At 42.9% G+C, this 22,377-nt stretch overlaps 1 protein-coding gene across 1 annotated transcript in view; it reads right to left on the bottom strand.

Annotated features, from left to right (window-relative positions):
- Window positions 1-7,383: 7,383 nt before the first annotated feature.
- Window positions 7,384-22,377, bottom strand: part of LOC121283272 (glycogen [starch] synthase, muscle-like) — a 126,755-nt gene continuing 111,761 nt past the window's right edge. The window contains exons 14-16 of the mRNA XM_041197669.1: window positions 20,231-20,394; window positions 16,540-16,620; window positions 7,384-9,175 (exon numbers count right to left, since the gene is read on the bottom strand). Coding sequence (XP_041053603.1) covers window positions 8,879-9,175; window positions 16,540-16,620; window positions 20,231-20,394 — 542 coding nt within the window. The 3' untranslated portion in view covers window positions 7,384-8,878. The remainder of the gene's footprint in view (window positions 9,176-16,539; window positions 16,621-20,230; window positions 20,395-22,377) is intronic.

Here is a 22,377-nt window from a genome sequence, read left to right as displayed (position 1 = left end):
CCTATTCAACTAAATCTCTCCTCATACGACAATCCTGCCATCCCAGGAATCAGTCTGGTGAACCTTTGCTGCACTCCCTCTATGGCAAGTATATCTTTTCTTAGGTAAGGAGACAAAAAACTCCACACAATACTCCAGGTGTGGTCTCACCAAAGTTTTGTACAGCTATAGTAAGACATCCTTGCTCCTGTACTCAAATCCTCTCACAACGAAAGCCAACATACCATTTGCTTATTTGCTTTAACTGCTCGCTACATCTGCATGCATTCAGTGATTGGCATATGAGGACACCCAGGTCCCTTTTTACATCAACATTTCCCAATCTATCATCATTTAAATAATACTCTGCCATTCTGTTTTTCCTACTAAAGTGAATAACTTCACACTTATCCACATTATACTAAATCTGCCATGTATTTGCCCACTCACTCAACCTGTCTAAATCACCTTGAAGCCTCTTAACACCCTCCTCATCGCTCACATTCCCACCAGGTTTTGTGTCGTCAGCAAACTTGGAAATATTACATTTGGTTTCCTCATTCAAATCATTGATATATATTGTGAATAGCTGGGGCCCAAGCACTGATCCCTGAAGTACCCCACTAAGCATCATCTACCATGCCAAAAAGGACTCATTTATTCCTATTCTCTGTTTCCTGTCTGCTAACTAATTGCCACTATATTGTTCCCAATCCCATGTGCTTTAATTTTACACAGCAAGCTCTTCCGTGGGACTTTATCAAAAGCTTTCTGAAAATCGAAATACACCACATCCACTGGTTCACCCTTATCTATTCCGCTAGTTACATTCTCAATACCCCTTTGTAAATCCATGTTGACTTGTCTCACCCCAATGATACTTTCTGAGTGTCCTGTTATCACATCCTTTAGCATTTTCCCTACTACTGAGGTTAGGCTAACGGGTCTGTAATTCACTGTTTCCTCCCTCCTTCCTTTTTTAGATAGTGGGGTCACATTTGCCACCCTCCAATCTGCCGGGACCGTTCCAGAATCTACAGAATTTTGGAAGATGACAACCAATGCTCCACTATTTTCATGGCCACTTCCTTTGGTCCCCTGGGATATAGATTATTGGGCCCTGGGGATTTATCAGGTCTCAGTTCCATTAATTTCGCCAGCATTATTATTTTAGTAATACTAATTTCCTTCAATTCCTCCTTCTCACTAGACCCTTGGTTCCCTAGCATTTCTGGGAAGTTATTTATGTTTTCCTCCACGAAGACAGAGTTAAAGTAGTTGTTTAATTGTCCTGCCATTTCCTTGTTTTTTATTATAAATTCTCCTGTTTCAGACTGTAAGGGACTTGTATTTGTCTTCACTAACCTTTTTCTTCTCACATACTTATAGAAGCTATTACAGTCTGCTTTTATGTGCCTTGAAAGTTTACTCTCATACTTTATTTTTTTCCCTTAATTAATCTCTTGGTCCTCCTTTGCTGAACTCTAAACTGTTCCCAATCCTCAGGCTTGCTACCTTTTCTAGCAACTTTATATGACTCCTCTTTGGATCTAATGCTATCCTTAATTTCATTCTTTAGCCATAGTTGGGCTCCTTTTCCTGACGTGTGTTTGAGCAAGAAAGGAATGTATTACTGTTGCAATGCATACATTTGTTCCTTAGATATTAGCCATTGTCTATCCACTGTCATAACTTTTAATGAAGTTCCCCAGTCTATCTTAGCCAAGTTATGCCTCATATCTTTGCAGTTTCCTTTGCTTAGATTTAGGACCCTGGTTTCAGATCGGACTATGTCACTTTCCATCCTAATGAAGAGCTCTATCATGTTATGGTCACTGTTCCATAAAGGACCCTGCACAAGATTATTGATTAAATCCTTCTCATTGCACAATACCAAATCTAGGATAGCCTCTTCCCTAGTCGGTTCCTCGACATACTAGTATAAAAAACCATCTCGTACACACTCCAGGAATTAATTCACCACAGTATTATTGCTAATTTGGTTTGCCCAGTCTATATGTAGATTAAAGTCACCCATGATTATTGTAGCACCCTTGTTACATGCATCTCTAATTTTCTGTTCAATGCTATCACCTACCTTATCACTACTGTTTGGAGGCCTAGAGACAACTCCTAATGTTTTCCTCAGAACTAAGAAAAAATAGAAATGAGGGTTGAGGGGGGTGGGACAGGTAGAGCTGGATAGAGGGCCAGTGATAGGTGGAGGTGAAGAAGAGATTGCCAAAGATGTCATAGACAAAAGGGCAAAGGGGTGTTGATGGTGGTGGTATTAGATAAGGAATGTGCTAATGGTGATTTTTAAGGGTAGAAAGCAGGATGAGCAAGTGACAGACGGCCCTGGTGGGAGTGGGGAGGGGGAAGGGATCGAAATAGGCTGAAAGGTGGAGATAAAACAATGGATGGAAATAAATTTAAAAATAATAGAAATAGGTGGGAAAAGAAAAATATATTTTAAAAAATATATCAAAAATATATAAATTATTGGAAAAAGGAGGATCGGAAAGGGGGTGGGGATGGAGGAGAGAGTTCATGATCTGAAGTTGTTGAACTCAATGTTAGTCCGGAAGGCTACAAAGTGCCTAATCGGAAGATGAGGTGCTGTTCCTCCTTGCGTTGAGCTTCACTGGAACAATGCAGCAGGCCAAGGACAGACATGTGGGCATGAGAGCAGAGTGATGTGTTGAAATGACAAGCAACAGGGAGGTCTGGGTCATGCTTGCGGACAGACCGAAGGTGTTCCGCAAAGCGGACACCCAGTCTTCGTTTGGTCTCTCCAATGTAGAGGAGACCGCATTGGGAGCAGCGAATGCCGTAGACTAACTTGAAGGAAGTGCAAGTGAAATGCTGTTTCACTTGAAAGGAGTGTTGGGGCCCTTGACGGTGAGGGGGGGAAGTAAAGGGGCAGGTATTGCACCTTCTGCGGTTGCATGGGAAGGTGCCGTGGGAGGGGGTTGAGGTGTAGAGGGTGATGGAGGAGTGGATCAGAGTGTCCCAGAGGGAACAGTCCCCACGGAATGCCAACAGGGGGGTGAAGGGAAGATGTGTTTGGTGGTGGCATCATGCTGGAGTTGGCAGAAATGGTGGAGGATGATCCTTTGAATGCGAAGGCTGGTGGGGTGATAAGTGAGGACAAGGGGATCCTATCATGGTTCTGGGAGGGAGAGGAAGATGTGAGGGTGGATGCGTGGGAGATGGGGCGGACACAGTTGAGGGCCCTGTCAACCACCATGGGTGGAAAACCTCGGTTAAAGAAGAAGGAAGACATATCAGAGAAATTGTTTTGGAAAGTGGCATCATCAGGATAGATGCAACAGAGGCGAAGGAACGGAGAGAATGGGATGGAGCCCTTACAGAAAGCAGGGTGTGAGGAGCTGTAGTCGAGGTAGCTGTGGGAGTCAGTAGGCTTGTAACGAATATTGGTGGACAGTCTTTCACCAGAAATTGAGACAGAGACGTCAAGGAAGGGAAGGAAGTGACTGTGATGGACCATGTGAAAATGATGGAGGGGTGGAGATTGGAAGCAAAATTAATAAATTTTTCCAGGTCCAGCCGGGAGCATAAAGCAGCATCAAAACAGTCATCGATGTACCGGAGAAAGAATTGTGGGAGGGGGCCTGAGTAGGACTGGAATGAGGAATGTTTCACATACACCATAAGTGTCTGTGAGTTGATGCTCAACCTCTGCGAGGTAGAGGTCAGTGCGCCAGACAATAACAGCACCACCCTTGTCAGCAGGTTTGATGACAAAGTCAGGGTTGGACCTGAGAGAATGGAGTGCGGCAAGTTCAGAAAGGGACAGGTTACACTGGGTGAGAGCAGCAGAGAAATTAAAACAAAAACAAAAATACCTGGAAAAACTCAGCAGGTCTGACAGCATCTGCGGAGAGGAATACAGTTAACGTAATAGTTAGCCTATTTCGATCCCTTCCCCCACCCCACCCCCACTAGGGCTATCTGTACCTTGCTCGTCCTTTCTACCCTTAATTTCACCATTAGCACATTCCTTAGCTAATATCACCACCGTCAACACCTCTTTGTTCTTTTGTCTATGACATCTTTTGGCAATCTCCATCTATCACTGGCCCTCTATCCAGCTCTACCTGTCCCCTTAAACCAGCTTATATTTCACCTCTTTTCTATTTTTCCTTAGTTCTGATGTAGAGTCATTCGGACTCGAAACATTAACTGTATTCCTCTCCACAGATGCAGCCAGACCTGCTGAGTTTTTCCAAGTATTTTTGTTTTTGTTTTGGATTTCCAGCACCCGCAGTTTTTTGCTTTTATCTTAGAGAAATTGAGATGACTTATGTCACGCCAACAGTTCTCAATGAAAAGATCAAGAGCAGGAGGGATCCAGGTGGAGGGTGAATATTGGAGGCGGGTAAAAGGATCCGTTGAACGGGGAGAGGACTCTTGCCCAAAGAAGTGAGCACGGAGATGAAGGCAGCGGAAGAAGAGTTCAGCATCGTGCCAAGCCCGAAATTCATTGAGGTGAGGGCGTAAGGGTATGCTGAGCACTGAACGTTCAACATCAGAGCGGGGAAGGTCAGAGGGCATGGTGAATACACGGCCAGGGCTGGGATTAGAAGACGGGATGGGGTCAGAGGGATGGGCATGGGCGGAGGGTTCTGGATGGGCGGTGGTGTCGAAGAGTTGTTGGAGCTTGCGTTCCTTTGCACCTGAAAGGAAGAGACAAAGTTTCTTGTTGAGGTGTCGGATGGGACAAAGAATAAAATGAAACTGGGGCAAGGACAGCTTAGAGATAGGGTGAGTCAGTGCTGCTGCAGGGAGAGGTTCTTTTAATAGATTTTTTAAATATATTTTTCTTTTCCCACCTATTTCTATTATTTTTAAATTTTTTTCCATCCATTGTTTTATCTCCACCTTTCAGCCTATTTCAATCCCTGCCCCCCACCCCACCCCCACTAGGTCCGTATGTCACCTGCTCGTCCTGCTTTCTACCCTTAATGTCACCATTAGCACATTCCTTAGATAATATCACCACCGTCAACACCCCTTTGTCCTTTTGTCTATGACATCTTTGGCAATCTCTTCTTCGCCTCCACCTATCACTGTCCCTTTATCCAGCTCTACCTGTCCCACCCCCTTCAACCAGTTAATATTTCACCTCATTTTTATTTTTCCTTAGTTCTGATGAAGAGACATATGGACTTGAAATGTTAACTGTATTCCTCTCTGCAGATGCTGTCAGACCTGCTGAGTTTTTCCAGTTATTTTTGTTTTTGTTTCAGATTTCCAGCATCCGCAGTATTTTGCTTTTATCCTAATGTTTTCCACCCTTTATTGTTTCTTAGCTCCACCGAGACTGATTTTACATCTAGATTTTCTGAGCCAATATCCTTTCTCACTAATTTCATCCTTAACTAACAACGCCATGCCACCACATATTCCTTTTTGCCTGTCCTTCCTAAATGTCGAGTAACCTTGTATATTCGGTTCCCAGCCTTGGCCACCCTGCAGCCATATCTCCATAATCACAATCATATCGCTTACGTTTATATCTATTTGAGCCGTTAATTTGTCTACTTTAATGTGAATGCTCCATGCATTTAGATAAAGTGCCTTTGGGCTTATCTTTTTAACATTTTTGCACAATGGCCCTATTTGCTGCTAGCCCGTATCGTTTGCCTTACACTTTTGCTTTCTACTTTTGTCTTTCATTCCTAAATTTGCTCCCGTCTTGTGTCTCCCCACTCAGCTTCCCATCCTCCTGCCAATCTAGTTTAAACCCTCCCCCACTGTCCTTAACATGCGCTTGTGTTGAAATCAAGGCTAACTTTACTGTCTCCAATTTTAATTCATCCTTTCCTACAACGTAAAATCTATGTCATTTCTTACCTCCCTCAATCTTACAATCATTGAACTTTTAAAACTGGTTTCTTGTCACTTAATCACTATTTCCTGATTGATCTTACCTTTCCTACACTTTTCAGCCTCTGTGGTAGCCTGGCTTTTCACTGAAGAATATCAGTTTTCCTATCTAAACATTTGATATTAACATCCGCTGAATAATTTTTCTCATTCCGGATCATAACTCTCATTTTCCATTTGTCAGCATCTAATGGTTTAATTTCTCTGCCCTGCAAACTGCTTTAGGTGTTAGCTGGTAGCACTTTTGCTGCTTAATCAGAAAGTCATGTGTCCAAGTTTATCAAGTCTGACACCTCAGTGCATCAGTGAGGAAAGATCACACTGTCAGAGGCCCCATTTTCCATCCTGGCAGATATAAAATAACTGAGGGCACACTTCTAAGAAGAGAAAGGGACTTCTCCTGGTGCTGTGGATAATATTCAATATCTAACAAACAGCGCTAAATCTGGTCCTTTCTCATCTCAAAAAGTCTAGAAAGGGATTTAGATAAGTTGTGAGTGAGCAAAAATTTGGCAGGAGTATAATGTGGGAAAACGTGAACTAGATCACTCGGGCAGAAAGAATAGAAAAGCAGTATATTATGCAAATGGAGAGACTGCAGAACTCTGCAGCACAGAGGGATCTGGTTGTCCTGGTACATGGACCACAAAAAGTTAGTACGCAGGTACAGCAAGTGATTAGGAAGGCAAATGGAATGTTGGCATTTATTGTAAGGGGAAATTGAGTATAAAAGTAGGGAAATATTGCTACAGTTCTACAGGGCCTTAGTGAAACCGCATCTGGAGTACCATGTACTGTTTTGGTCTCCTTACTTGAGAAAGGATATAATTGCATTAGCAGTTCAAAGAAGGTTCACTTGACTGATTCCTGGGATGAAGGGATTATCTCATGAAGAAAGGCTGAGAAAGTTGGGCCCATACCCATTGGAGTTTAGAAGAATGAGAGGTGATCTTATTTAAACATTTCAGACCCTGAGGGGATTTGATAGGGTGGATGCTAAGACGATGTTCCCCTTATGGGGAAACCTAGAACTAAGGGACAGAGTTTAAAAATTAGGGGTCTTTCATTTAAAATGGAGATGAGGCGAATTTCTTTCTTTCAGAGGGCCATCAGTCTGTGGAATTCTCTTACCCAGAGAGCAATGGAGGCTGGGTCATTGAATACATTCAAGGTTGAGTTAGATTTTTGATTGGGTTATGGGGGACAGGCAGGAAAGTGGAGTTGAGACCACAACCAGATCAGCCATGAACTTATTGAATAGTGGAGCAGGCCTGAAGGGCCAAATGGCCTGCCCCTGCTCCTCATTCTTGGTTTTTTTGTGCTTTAGAAGTATAACTTATTACTATTGTATATGTGGACAGATGATACCATGTGAACACTCACTGTCTTTGCCTATACGTGAAGCTGGACAACAGCTGAAGGTTCCACGGAGTTGGAAATACTGACCAACTGAGATACAAGTGGGGCAAGAGAAAGGATTCACCTCCAAACTAAAAAAGTAATTTGTTTTATTTGCATGCTTTTAAAATACCTATTTGCACACTGCTTCATCCAGCACTGTCACTTAAAATATACTAAAGCATTACAATTTTCCAAGTTTACTTTCAACAGAGAAAACACACCCAAACTGAACAGCAGCGGCAGTTACAAGAAACTGCAGAAGCAGAGAGGAGTGAAAGCTGTCATCAAGTTCACTGGGTGTTCATAGTGGAAATTTTAGGGTTCTAAAGTTTATTAAACAATCATTCTTTTTTCTCTAAAAGGAGCCAAAGGTTCAATTTTTCTCCGTAAAGTAACATATCCTATTCAGAAAACTTTCTATCATCCAGTTTTCTGTACTGCTCCACAGGCATTAATGCCATCCAAGACTGTGTCCAAGCGACAATTCTTCAAAGTTACAAATATATGTGCTGGTCAGTTATTTTATAATGCGGGTGAGGGGAAGGGGAAACATTTTCAGGGTTGGGCATTGCCAGAAAGACCCTCGGAACAGTCCAACATTACAGCCCCAACCATACCCGTTGGAGTTGCTCCAGACTGGAGATGTCATAGAGGAGTCAGCAGGGAGGCATGGCCAACCTCATTTGCTTCCTGCCTGCTCATACAAAAAAAACCCACATACACAACTTCTTTGTGAGTTATTTCGTTTCCTCAATAAAATGGAAAATTTTGAACAAAGGTGCCTACTAAATGTTCCCCCCCATTTACTATATTAAAATATGAAAACAAGGAACACAGTTTATTTAAAATTCATAAAATACATATTTAACAATCAAAGTGATTTTGCAATTTTCAATCTGATTGTGATAATGTATAACTCTTGCCCTTAAAATGAGAGTGGGTGCATTCTGAGAGAGAGTTATTAACTAAGAGGCTTCTGAGTTGGTGTATTTAAAATTGGAGTTCAGCTGACTAACCTAAACCAAATTACATGTTTTTTAATGTGCAATATTTTGAACTCGTTACAAATGTGCAACTAGGAGCATTCCAAAGGTTCTGTTCTGGATGCTCGAGTATCTACTTTAAATGTACCATCTACTGTGAACAGGTATAAGAAACATGATGACATGTTAATTTATACAGAAAAACATGCAACAATGGCATTCGTGCAGATTTTGTTCAGTCTAACTAAGTCACTCTGGGTACATAATCTCTAAATTGATCTGACTATTTTGGGTTGCCACTCATCTTGTTTTTGGATAGGCATATAGAAATTTCTGGAGAATCGTTTCAAACTTAAGACCAGACTTCAAAAGTGCCGTTTTGTCTGTATTTACTTTTGTGTCTCATGATTTGGAAGCATTTGTCATTGGAGGTTATTATGGTTTTAGATAATCTTTCCATTCTAGCCAAAAACAGACATTAAAACAAAGTCACGATCCCATCACCTGTTTAAATTCTTAACCTCCCCATTCATTCCAACCAGTTTTGGAGTTGGCAAAATATGGCAGCCCAGTGGTCATCATTAATAATTTCTCACGTGGCTCTAGTTTCTTTCCTCTATCCCCAAGTCACTATGGTTTTCAGGATCGCTCGAGCTGTGACTAAGGCTTCCCGGGGATCTAGGCTCACTGGCCTGGCTCTTCTTCTTCACCCTTCTCTTCTCTAATTTTGAATTGATCATAGCAATTGGTTTTATGTTCATTCGGTCTTTCTCAGCCTCTTCCTCTTCATTGTATCGCTCTTCATCTTCCTCTGTTTCACTGTGGTAGGGGCTGGAATGGAGGGAGGTGGCAGGGGATGGTGGTTTGGAGGCAGGCCTTGGGTAGCAAAAACCTTCACTCTACAATTTAAAACAAAAAGTTTAGTAATTCAACCTCACAAGGGCAAATGAATATGTGATACATTTACATTATTATATTGGTGATCTACTATTTTCCATAATTCTGATTGCTGTAAATTGGACCAAGCTCATCAGTATCTCACAGTAACTGCAATATGAAGAAAGGGCAATCGCAACACAGGAACTGGGTCATGTGACTTAGTGATACTCTTCAAAAGACTTAACCAGCATTAAAATATGTAATAAATCATCTAGGAAGATCACGGATCACCTGTACCAGTTCCCAAATGCAAATTCCAGGCAAATGCCCTGAAAAGACCAGCTTGCCAAAAGACATGGAGCAGCACAATCAAGGAATCTGTCTGCAACTCTGCAAGGTGGCAACCTGGTCAGGTAATCCAGAATGCTTTTTGGATACATTAGAAACCTTCTGAAGTCCAAATGTAGAAATTGTTCGGCATTATCACATTACAATAACCAACAACCTTTTTTGTAGACCTTAGAAAGTGGAATATTTAAGTTGTAAATGTAGGAAAACCATGATAAGCAGAATTTTTTTTGAGATTGTTACTGACAGGAGGGGGTCAGTTCAAACAGCATTGATTTTCTCTCTTACCACCCGTCCGTAAACAGAAGGTGTTTTGAATTGTTCTTTTTTTTAGAATAAGCAGTAGTATAATACCCAACCCTTCGGTTTTTGTGTGATCCGATTTCTACTAATAACCCCACAGCAAATTTGGATTAGGATTAAATCAGAAGGTTAGTTTATTGCACACAGTCAAAAAAACTGCTAAAGGGAGTATCTGCGTCTTCCCACTCGGCATTTATACAGTAAAGGGCAGGACACAGAAGAGGTTATATAGTACAAGGATCACAGAGGAAATTAATATTGGTTCACGTGAGTTCCAGAGTCCAAAATCAAAGTCCACTGAGGAATTCTTTCACAGAGGTCAACTGGCTAAAGACCGGTGGTGTAATAATTGCTTTTCCAGTGGTTTTGATGTCCCAACATGAAGCAAGTACGCAGAGTTTGAAACAGCTTTGTAGGTGAAAGTACAAAACCTTCCCAGCAGAGTCAGGTTAAAGCCAGTTATCCAGCCTGGCCAGAGTTTGCTTCTGTGTCCCCTGCCCGTCAGATGTTAAATAGGAGACTGGGGAAAGCAGCTAAGAAAGTAATATTAATCTGTTCAGCAAGCCAGTGTCTTAGGTCATGTGACCTTACTTCTCCACACTGTCTTCAATAAAGGATGTTTATCCAGTGTCTGGAAAGTGGTTTTGAGTCCCAGACTGATAATGTCTCAGCCATTATGGGTTGAAAGAGGGGCTACATATTGAGGTTCTGGTGTTTGGGAAGTCATTGCCTCTGTAGACTCATTGACTCCACTAATGAGCTTGGCTTATCAAGTGCAAATGGCTTTTTTGTAACTCTCTTTGCAACTGGTCTGTACAGTTCCAGGTGGTCGGCTAGAAGTTGCTCAGGCATAATGAAGTGCGACATTTCCGAAACTGAGAAGTGAATTATTTTGTTCTGGTGACCCATAGACAGCAGGTCAGCCATCTTCACTGTCTTTGTTCAGCAGAAAAGTCCAGTTTTACATAAGAAATAACAAGAAGGATAACATTTTTAAAAAATATTCAATGTTGGGTTCTGTTCCATAACAGCCCTCCTGCCTTTAAAGAAAAAAATGGAATTCTATTTTTTTTGTGTGGTTTGAGAAAGAAAAGCAAGAAGTAAAGAGGTATGCAGTCATTCTCTCATTCACACTAGACACATTCACACAAACATACAGCTGGAAGGGACATTGGCAGCTCTCTGCTGCATTTCTGAAGTTTAAACCTGGGATAAGGCATCAGCAAGAACACTGCCCTCTCTTGCGATGTGAATAGTGTTTAGGTTGACCTGGGGCATTCAAAAATCGGTCTTTATTGGGAAGACTATTCGGGGTTAGGACTCTGAATTTTCTTTGTTGGGGATCAGGCATAAGCAAGGCCATTGTGTTCAGGATCAGTGCCTGTCTAAATCCTGATTATGTATCTTCTCAAGGGTCTGGGGCTTTTACAGTGTAGTTAGCATTCAGGGGGTTAATAATGGTCAAACTGCTCTGAGCTACCTGTAGGGGAATTCTAGGTTTCTCACTCGGTGATAGCAAGGTCTTTCCATTGTCGGAAAGAGCTGCTCTTATCCAACTCAGTTCTTCCCAATCCACCTTGGTAACTTGTCGATTCAGTTGTTCAAGCCCAGGTACTGTGTTCAAACTGAGTGTCAAGAGGTTGGGGGTTTTTAAATGGGATTTTGGCCTCTTTCAGGGATTCTGTTTTAGTGTCCAGCACGGGCACAATCACAACTGGGATGTCTCAGTTACTGTTGCTAGGTGCTATGGGTTGGTACTGCAACAGGCGGGTAATCTTCTCCTGAACCTGGGCCTGCCTTTCTGGGCCTGAGTGATAGGGAGACTCCCACATCCATACCAGGTAGGGATAGCATGATGCAGTCTGGTTTGTTTTTACAGGTCATTTTAAATGCAGTGGACAGCCCTCTCAGGTTGCTTCTTGATTTGGCATTAAGGTGATTGAGTACAGGGTCCAATCCCGTTGGAATCTCTCTGGCCAGTTGGATGGTAGGGGTTTCAATGTGGGCTTCACCCATGTCTCCCTGCAGTGCATTGTTACTGCTCCTTGCTCTCTCTTTTGCTTTGGGAACAGGTTTTCCTCTAAGCTGTCCCATGTCTTTTGGAACGCTACTGCCCTCTGGTGGATGGTTAGCTCCCACTGTACATCCCTTTTGCTTTTCGACTAGGTGAGGCATCATCCTTCCTCTGTCTGGCTCTATTTAGGAACTTTCCTGGTCCTCATTTAAATTTGCCATAAAGCTGTTGGCTAAACCAATCATTGGCTCCTTAATCTGTACCTTTGGCTTGGGTGTGGACACTCTCCTAACTTGTTCCATGTCCCTTGGAACACTTCTGCCTTCAAGTGGAGGTTCAGCTCTTGCTATACTCCCTTGTGGCTCTTCAACTGGGTGAGGCATCTTGCTCCGTACCTGCTCATCTGTTTTGGGGCTCCCTCTGTCCCTATTTAAATTTGGAAAGAAGGTTTCTACCAGCTATACTTCAGGCAATTCCTTAACCTTTTTCTTTCCTGGTTTAATAATTTACCTTCAATTTCTTAATCTTCAATTATGTGGGGTATCTCCCTCACTACCTCTTTCCCTGCTATGTTACTGCTTCTATGGTACCTGTTTAATCTGGGATATTCTGAGAGTCTGTTTTGAATTCAATTGGCCCTTCCTGTACCTCTTTTAACTCTACTGGCCTGACTCTGGCCTTGAATTCAAGCAGTTCTCGCTCAGTGGCTGTGGGTTCTATTTCACCCTTTAAGGCTTCAGAACATTCTTCAGCTTTCTGCACTCCTGCAGCTTTCTGTAGGCTGATGTTGGCCTCTTTTCTCTCATTAGCTAACACTCTGCTACCAGACAACTTGTTTCCGAGGAGGAAATCAATTCCTGCTACTGGTAGTTTGGGGACAATTCTCACTATGACAGGGCCTGAAACTAGGTCATGCTTTAGGTGGACCCTATAGTGGGGGGCAAACACAGATCCTCCTCCAACTCCACTGATCAGTGCCTTGGCCTTTAGGGAAGACTTGGGGGTAGTGGGGTAGGGGGAGGTCAGTTTATATTTCTCTCCAACATTAAGGATTGAGTGGCTCCTGTGGCCCAGAGCAGTATGACTGATTTGCTCACATCTTGGGGCAGATACTGGGGATACTGTTCCTGAAGGGTCAAAACTCTGAAAACTCTCTGGGGGTTTGTCTGGCTTGGACACAAACAGCGCCATGTCCTCCAAGGGGTATGTTTCTGCAGCGAGGTTCTCTGTCTGCTCTGCTGCGCTACCCCTTGGGGTGTCCTTCAGACCCACAGGCTTTCCTCACAACTTCCAGCCCTCAGGTCTGGAGTGGTCCATTTTATTACAATGGGGACACACCGATCTCTGGCTTTGGGCTATAGGAGGACTTCTCACACCCTCATTCACATTGTCCTTTCTGGGTAGAGGGAATTTCCTATCTATGTCATCCTGCTTATCTTTCCAATGGTCACGAGAATGATTTGGAAAGGGTCTGCTTGATTTTCCAGGCCTATGGGTGAGGTCATAGCTGTCTGCTGTGACCGCTGCATCCCCAGCTGTGAATATTCTCTGCTCCTCTAAGTGCATCCGTAGATTGGAGGGTAAACAATTTTTGAATTCCCCCAACAATATCAACTCTCACAATCTCTCATAGGTGTGCGGGGCTTTAAAGAATGCAATTTGCTTCAGCCGTTCAAACTCAATGTAGGTTTGTGTGGGTTTCCTACCAGCTTTCTGGGATTGCTGGGTTTCTCTTTCCTTCTGCTGTTGCCTAGATCTCTCTCTCTCTCTTTTTTTTCCCCTGAGCTTCTCTCTCTTGAAAGTCTAGCTGTATTCTGAGCTTTACCAGCTCGAATTTGGCTAGTGGAGGGGATTCAGAGTCAGGGTTGTTCCTCTCATCTAACTGCTCTGTCAGATACGTGAGATCCAAATGCTCTACCAGCAACTAGGTCAGTTCAATTATTTTCACTTTACTGAGTAATCTTAACAGCACCTCCTTAGCTACAGCTTTCAATTGCTCTGTGCTTAGGGATGCTAATGATTCACTATTTAGGTCTCTTTGCTGATCCACTCCTGGGCATTGAAAGTTGCCATTTTCTTAGCGTCAGGAAAAGGAATTTGCTGTGGTAATTTACTGTGTTTTAAAATTTATTCCAGCCGCTGTGTTTTTCCTTTTAACTTCCAATTGGCTCTTTTCTATCAGATTTGACTTGTGTGTTAAATTTACACTCTGGTCAGATTCAAATGGGTGATCCCGGGTTTGAGCTCCTAATTTCTGTTACAGATAGGAAGGGGTCGGTTCAAACAGCATTGAATTTCCCTCTTACCACCCGTCTGTAAATAGAAGGTGCTTTGAATTGTTCATTTTTTTAGAATAAGCGGTAGTATAATATCCAGCGCTTCAGTTTTCATGTGATCGATTTCTACTAATAACCTCACAGCAAACTCAAATTTGGATTAAATCAGAAGGTTAAGTTATTGCACGCATTAACAAAACCGCGAGAAGTGTCTGCGACTTCCCAATCTGCATTCATACAGTAAAGGGAGGGACTGAGAAAAGGAGGTTATATCGTACAAGGACCCCAGAGGAAATGAATTCCAGTGGTGTTGATGTCCCAAGATGAAGCAGGTACACAGAATTTGAATCATTTCTGTAGGTGCAAGTACAAAATCTTCCCAGCAGTCAGGTTAGAGCCAGTTGTCCAGCCTGACCAGATATGCTTCTGTGTGGCCTGCCAGTCGGATATTAAATAGCAGACTGGGGAATGCAGCTCAGAGAGTAATATTAATCTGTTCAGCAAGCCAGAGTCTTAGGTCATGTGACCTTATTTCTCCACAATATCTTCAACAAAGTATCTTTATCCAGTGCCTGGAAAGTGGCTTTGTGTCCCAGACTGATAATGTCTTAGCCACTAAAGATTGAAAGAGGTGCTGAGAGTCTAGTGTTCGGGAAGTCATTGCCTCTGTGGACTCACTGGCTCCACTAATGAGCTTGGCTTATCAAATGCAAATGGATTTCATGTAGCTCTCTTTGAAGTTGGCCTGTGCAGTTCCAGATGATCTGTTATGAGATGCGACATTTCTGAAACTGAAGAGTGAATTCTTCTATTCTGGTGACTCACAGACAGAAAGTCAGCCATCTTCGTTGTCTTTGTTCAGTAGAAAAGCCCAGTTTATAATAAGAAATAACAACAAGGATGAAATTTTTTAAAAATATTCAGTGTTGGGTTCTGTTCTGTAACAAGCTCTGCTAAATTGCAGCTCCTATACTTGGATTAACTGCCTTGCTGTTTACTCAGCATTGAGACTCCATATTCAGCCCCTCATACCCTTGATCACTTAATTCATACACAACATACTTTTTGTGCAGATATTCGGAAGGTCATGGCCCCTAGTTCTTCTGATCATTGGAGACTGGACACATGACCCAAGATATGAGTCTGTCCCTCGCAGAAGTCCTGACACGGGAAATTTGAACTTCAGATGGGCAAATACCCTGCTCCCCGGGACCCTCTGCAAATGTCTCCCATCTGAATTAGAGTCAGACACTTCGGACAGTTCTGTGGGACTTAACGGAATAGCCACCCAGGAACTGTTAAACAGAAAAATTGTGGTCTAGCTTCTGGTAACTACAGAGCTGACCCACCAATCACCCACACCGACCCCTCAGGCTACTCCCCAACCTGACACGCATGCCACCCAACCTACTCACCTCATCCATGTGCCAACCATATCCACTTACCTCACCTACCCTACTACCTTTCCCATTCAGCTCATTCAGTCCCTCATTCATTGAGTTTCATCCATTCACACTGGTATTTTAAACTTGCCATACAGCAGCTAGCACCATAAAAATGGGGCACCTCTTGTCTTCCCCCCAGTGCTACAGCACTGTGATGGATACTGTGTTCTGCATTTCTAGACAGGCCGGGCTCACAAGACCTGGCAAGAAATGCGGAGCAGCGTCCAGATGTGGAAAAGCTCGAGCGGAGCAGCAATCCGATAGTGATTACAGCTTTGCTGAAGATTCAGGTCGTATATATTCTTTTCTAAAATGTATGAATAGAAATATGTTGATACCATCATAGCAAAAAAGGTTTCTGGTTGATGAAGGACAACACAAATAAAACCGGAGTTAACTGCAGAATGGACAGCCTCACTAACCAAATCATGATATGGAGGATGCAACACTGAAGTGTAAGGAAATGGTGACAAGGGTTTGATTCAGCATCATTAGATAGGGTATTATTATGAGCTGAGAGTTGCAGAATGTGAAACAGTCCAAAAGGTTGGAGCACAAAGGTTCACGTCAATGTATCAAGCCACCATCCTGATTTGGAAATATATCGCCGTTCCTTCACTGTCACTGGGTCAAAATCCTGGAACTTCCTCCCTAATAGCACTGTGGGTGTACCTACACCACATGGACTGCAGCGATTCAAGAAGGCAGCTCACCACCACTTTCTCAAGGGTAATTAGGGATGGGCAATTAATACTGGCCTAGCCAGCGACGCCCATATCCCTTGAATTAATTTAAAAATCACAGATATTGGCACAACGTTACTGATGCAATTAAAAAATTTCAACTTTTAAAAAGCCTAAGTCATTAAAATTTGCTAAAACTTTTGTTCAAGTAACCTTAGAAAGATAGTAAGTGGCCTGAAGAAGCAAGCCCTGAGGTTAGGCAATAATTAGCAGTATAAACAAACAACTAAGTCAACAAACAAAGTCATCACTTACCACCTCAGGCTCCCAGAGTGAGGACGTAAAGGAATCTGGGAAAGCCTTTGCTAATGCCAACTGTCTTGCGTGTACATAATACTGAAAAGATAAATCAAGAAAACACTCCATTTACATAGACGCAATCTCGCTGCATACCTTGTACAAAGACACTACATAACTCTCATTCAGAGATAACTTCTCAAGTACAGAGACAACACAAAACATCAATGGTTCTGTAGTACAAAAACAGAATTATCCGGAAAAACTCAGCATTGGCGGAGAAGAAAAGAGTTGATGTTTTGCATCCTCATGACCCTTCAATAGAACTGAGTAATATTAGGAGAGGGGTGAAATATAAGCTGGTTTAAGGTGGGGGTTGGGGGAGAGAAGTCGGGGGGTGGGGGGGGGGGGGGGGCGGCGGGGTGGTTGTAGGGACAAGCAAGCAGTGATAGGAGCAGATAATCAAAAGATGCCACAGACAAAAGAACAAAGAGGTGTTGAAGGTGGTGGTATTATCTAAACGAATGTGCTAATTAAGAATGGATGGCAGGACACTCAAGGTACAGCTCTAGTGGGGGTGGGGTGGAAAGGCTAACAGGGCATAAAAGATATAGATTTAAAAATAATGGAAATAGGTGGGAAAAGAAAAATCTATATAAATTATTGGAAAAAACAAAAGGAAGGGGGAAGAATCGGAAAGGGGGTGGGGATGGAGGAGGGAGTTCAAGATCTAAAGTTGTTGAATTCAATATTCAGTCCGGAGGGCTGTAAAGTGCCTAGTCGGAAGATGAGGTGCTATTCCTCCAGTTTGCGTTGGGCTTCACTGGAACAATGCAGCAAGCCAAGGATAGACATGTGGGCAAGAGAGCAGGGTGGAGTGTTAAAATGGCAAGTGACAGGGAGGTTTGGGTCTTTCTTGCGGACAGACGGCAGGTGTTCTGCAGAGCGGTTGCCCAGTTTACATTTGGTCTCTCCAATGTAGAGGAGACTGCATTGGGAGCAACGAATGTTGCTTCACTTGAAAGGAGTGTTTGGGCCCTTGGATGGTGAGGAGAGAGGAAGTGAAGAGGCAGGTGTTGCATCTTTTGTGTGGACATGGGGAGGTGCCGTAGGTGGGGGTTGAGGAGTAAGGGGTGATGGAGGAGTGGACCAGGGTTCCCTAGAGAGAACGATCCCTACGGAATGCCGCCGGGGGGGGGGTGAAGGGAAGATGTGTTTGGTGGTGGCATCATGCTGGAGTTGGTGGAAATGGCAGAGGATGATCCTTTGAATGCGGAGGCTGGTGGGGTGATAAGTCAGGACAAGGGGGACCCTATCATGTTTCTAGGAGGGAGGAGAAGGCGTGAGGGCGGATGCGCGGGAGAGGAGCTGGTCACGGTTGAGGGCCCTGTCAATGACCGTGGGTGGAAAACCTCGGTTAAGGAAGAAGGAGGACATGTCAGAGGAACTGTTTTTGAAGGTAGCATCATCAGAACAAATGTGACGGAGGCGAAGGAACTGAGAGAATGGGATGGAGTCCTTACAGGAAGCGGGGTGTGAGGAACTGTAGTCGAGGTAGCTGTGGGAGTCGGTAGGCTTGTAATGGGTATTGGTGTACAGTCTATCACCAGAAATTGAGACAGAGAGGTCAAGAAAGGAAAGGGAAGTGTCAGAGATGGACCATGTGAAAATGATGGAGGGCTGGAGATTGGAAGCAAAATTAATACATTTTTCCAGGTCCCGACGAGAGCATGAAGCAGCACCGAAGTAATCATCGATGTACCGGAGAAAGAGTTGTGGAAGGGGGCCGGAGTAGGACTGGAACAAGGAATGTTCCACATACCCCATAAAGAGACAGGCATAGCTGGGGCCCATGCGGGTACCCATAGCCACACCTTTTATTTGGAGGAAGTGAGAGGAGTTAAAGGAGAAATTGTTCAGTGAGAACAAGTTCAGCCAGATGGAGGAGAGTAGTGGTGGATGGGGATTGTTTGGGCCTCTGTTTGAGGAAGAAGCTAAGGGCCCTCAGACCATCCTGGTGGGGGATGGAGGTGTAGAGGGATTGGATGTCCATGGTTAAGAGGAAGCGGGGTTGGGGCCAGGGAACTGGAAATTGTTGATATGACGTAAGGTGTCAGAGGAATCACGGATGTAGGTGGGAAGGGACTGGATAAGGGGAGAGATAAGGGAGTCAAGATAACGAGAAATGAGTTCCGTGGGGCAGGAACAGGCTGCCCCAATCGGTCTGCCGGGACAGTCCTGTTTGTAGATTTTGGGTAGGAGGTAGAAGCGGGCTGTCCGAGGTTGGGCAACTATCAGGTTGGAAACTGTGGGAGTAAGATCTCCAGAGGAGATGAGGTCAGTGACAGTCCTGGAAACAATGGCTTGATATTCAGTAGTGGGGTCATGGTCCAGGGAGAGGTAGGAGGAAGTGTCTGCGAGTTGACGCTCAGCCTCCGCGAGGTAGAGGTCAGTTGTTCTGCAGAAGGACCTCTGAAAATGCTTTACATCGAGAAATACAACAAAGACGACAAACAGGAAGAATAACACGAAAGCAAAGGCCATGATGACATAGTCAAACAGAAGGTTTTGGAGAAGGCTTTTAAACATCGCGAAGGTCTGAAGGTGGAGGGATCTCAATAGAGATTTCCAAAGAGGAGTGCAGTGTTTGAGAGCAGCCACCAATGTAGGAGTGGGGGTGGAGGGACACTCCTTAGAGAAGTGGAGGATGTGTGCATGCATGCAAAACAGGAGGAAATCACAAAGATAGTGTGAGGCAAGGCCATGGAAGGATTTGAAAAGAAGGATGAGAAGCTTCAGGTCAATTCACTAATGGAGTGGGTGCCAGTGAGCTTCAAGAAGACAGGAATAATGGGAATGTTGGGATTTAGATAGCAATGCTTCAATTGAGTTATAATCTATGGAGGGTTAAAGTGGGGAAATTAGCTAGGAGGCAACTAAAGAACTTGAGCCTACGATTTTGAACACATGGACTAGAATTTCAGCAACAGTGGAAGAGAAATAGGAGCAGGGGCTTGAGATGTTGAGGTGAAAGAACTAAATAGTCTTCATAAGAACACAGATAGGGAGAGGAAGCTCTGTTCAGGGGTGAACAGTGTATGAGACTCCATGCTCCCTGACTGAGGTGGCATTTGGGCAGTTTGCTGGAAAAGGCAGCTTCAGTTTTACCAACATTAAAACCAAAAGAGATTTTTGGCTCATTCACATCTAAAATTTAAAATGCAGAAGTACAGCAACAGCTATTGTGTTGAAAAAGGAGATAGGGAGATACAGCTGAATGTCTGGCATTCATGTGATTCAAATGAAATCATTAAGGAGTAAGAACATAAACGAAGAAGAAAATGAATAAAGGATAGAGCCCTGTTACATACCAGAGATGGTAATGTGGACAAAGAAGAAATGCTTGTGTTATGACAAGTATAAGAAGAACTAAGTGTTTCTGCAGATCTTCTGATAAAAGTTAAGAGTAGATAATAAAGAGAACTTCTGATGAAATAAATTATGGTGTGTGATGACAGAGAATGCAGAATATAGGTAATAAAGATAGGGTGTGGAGATATCAGAATTTAACAGAAAACGTGAAAATGATGAAGCCCTTCCAGCTTTTAAAGCTATGCAATAGGTAACTCCACAACACTAACAGCTGATTGGAGTTGAACATCTCTTGCACATGATTATTTTAAGACTGAGAAAGTTTGCCAAGCTTTACCCTTCCCAGGTACTTCCAGTCCAGGAGATCAGAGAGGCGCTCTGTGCGATTCCTCTGAATGATGCGCTGTCGACGAGACTGTTGACAGAAGCTGTAGATGAACGAGGTCAGTTGATTGCATGAGTCATCCAGAGATCTAAAACGCCGATCAAGGATGTAAATCCCTGAGGGAAAAGCAAGCATAAACTGAATTATCTAATGCACAGGGCAATTACTGGCCAATAAGACAGTTTTGGACAGTTTCCTTTTAAAAATTAGAACGGGGCTGAAAATATGACTTGCATCATTGACATAACTGAAGTTAGTGTGGCTACCTAACCAATGTTCACTGGGTGGAATTTTCTTGTCATTGCATTTTATTACTTTTGATTTATTCATTTTTCTTTGGTTGGGCCATTTCTTGCCAGCAAGTATAAGTCGTATCATCTCTTTATGGGAGACACTTAACTAATTCCAGATGAGCTTGCACAAAATAGGACCAGCCCTTCAGTTTGAAACCAAATCGGATAACAGATTTTATATGGGTAATCTCCTGCACGTACGAAGTGGAATACTATAGCGGAATATATCACACTGCCATATTCTGAGACTAACATAAACTATATTGTCACTTTATAGTCACCATACAAAATCTGAAAACTGTGATTCTGATGAGATACTACGTACTCAATGGCTCAATGAAACAAGGTGAGGAAATTATGCTATGCTGCAAAAAAGAAAATAGATATGAGAACAATGGAGATAAAAGCAAAATACTGTGGATGCTGTAAACGGAATCAGAAACAGAAAATGCTGGAAAAACTCAGCAGCTCTAACAGCATCTGTGGAGAGAAAAATAGAGTTAACGTTTTGAGTCTGAAGGACTCTTCTTCAGAGCCTGGAGATGCCGTCTACTGTCATTGTAAGATACTGCTCCCATTTGATACTCACTAATACATTGTGGACATATCATTTTCACTAATATAAAACACCTGTATTATTACCAGTAATATACAATTCCTGCACAATTTGCATTAATGTATTGTACACTTATCATTCAAAGTAATAAACTGTGCGCACATTATTTCCGCTAATATGCTGCACACATATTATTCCTGCTAATATGGTGTGCACATGTTATTTATACTAATATACTGTGCCCATATTATTTTTGCTAATATACTGCCCCATATTATTCACCTTAATATACTGCTCCATATTATTCACGATAATATACTGCATCCATATTATTCACACTAATACATCATTCCCATATTATTCACACTAATATACTGCCACATATTATTCACGCCAATATACTGCACCCATATTATTCACACTAATATACTGCCCCATATTATTCACGGTAATATACTGTACCCATATTATTCACGGTAATATACTGCCCCATATTATTCACGGTAATATACTGTACCCATATTATTCACGGTAATATACTGCCCCATATTATTCACGGTAATATACTGTACCCATATTATTCACGGTAATATACTGCCCCATATTATTCACGGTAATATACTGTACCCATATTATTCACGCTAATATACTGCCCCATATTATTCACGCTAATATACTGCCTCATATTATTCACACTAATATATTGCACGCATATTACTCACTAAAATACTGCACCCATATTATTCACGCTAATATACTGCATCCATATTATTTACTCTAATATACTGCCCCATATTATCCATGCTAATATACTGTCCCGTATTATTCACACTAATATACTGCACCCATATTAATCACACAAATATATTGCACGCATGTTATTCACTAATATACTGCACCCATATTACTCATGCTAATATACTGCCCTATATTATTCAGGCAATGCACTGCACCCAGTAATATAATTACAGTAATATACCGCTGGGAAGGGTGTCCTGCAGTCAGCATCACGGCGAAGCAGTCTGGGAAGAGTGTCCTGCAGTCTGTTCTTGTTGAAAATAACAAGGCAGGCACTCAGGCTCTGACCAGACCTGCGTTGTGCCCAGCAGGAAGATCATGACAGCCTTGCGCTACTTAGGGATACGACTGCCTATGTGCAGGACAGAGGTGTGGACATTGGCCTCATCAGCCTGGATCAGGAGAAGGCCTTTGAGAGAATATCGCTCACCTACATGGTGGATGTGCTCTCC

This window comes from Carcharodon carcharias, chromosome 10, assembly GCF_017639515.1.
Source record: "Carcharodon carcharias isolate sCarCar2 chromosome 10, sCarCar2.pri, whole genome shotgun sequence".
NCBI lineage: Eukaryota > Metazoa > Chordata > Chondrichthyes > Lamniformes > Lamnidae > Carcharodon > Carcharodon carcharias.
Note: the sequence above shows the minus strand (reverse complement) of the source record. Positions and strands in the feature narration are given on the sequence as shown.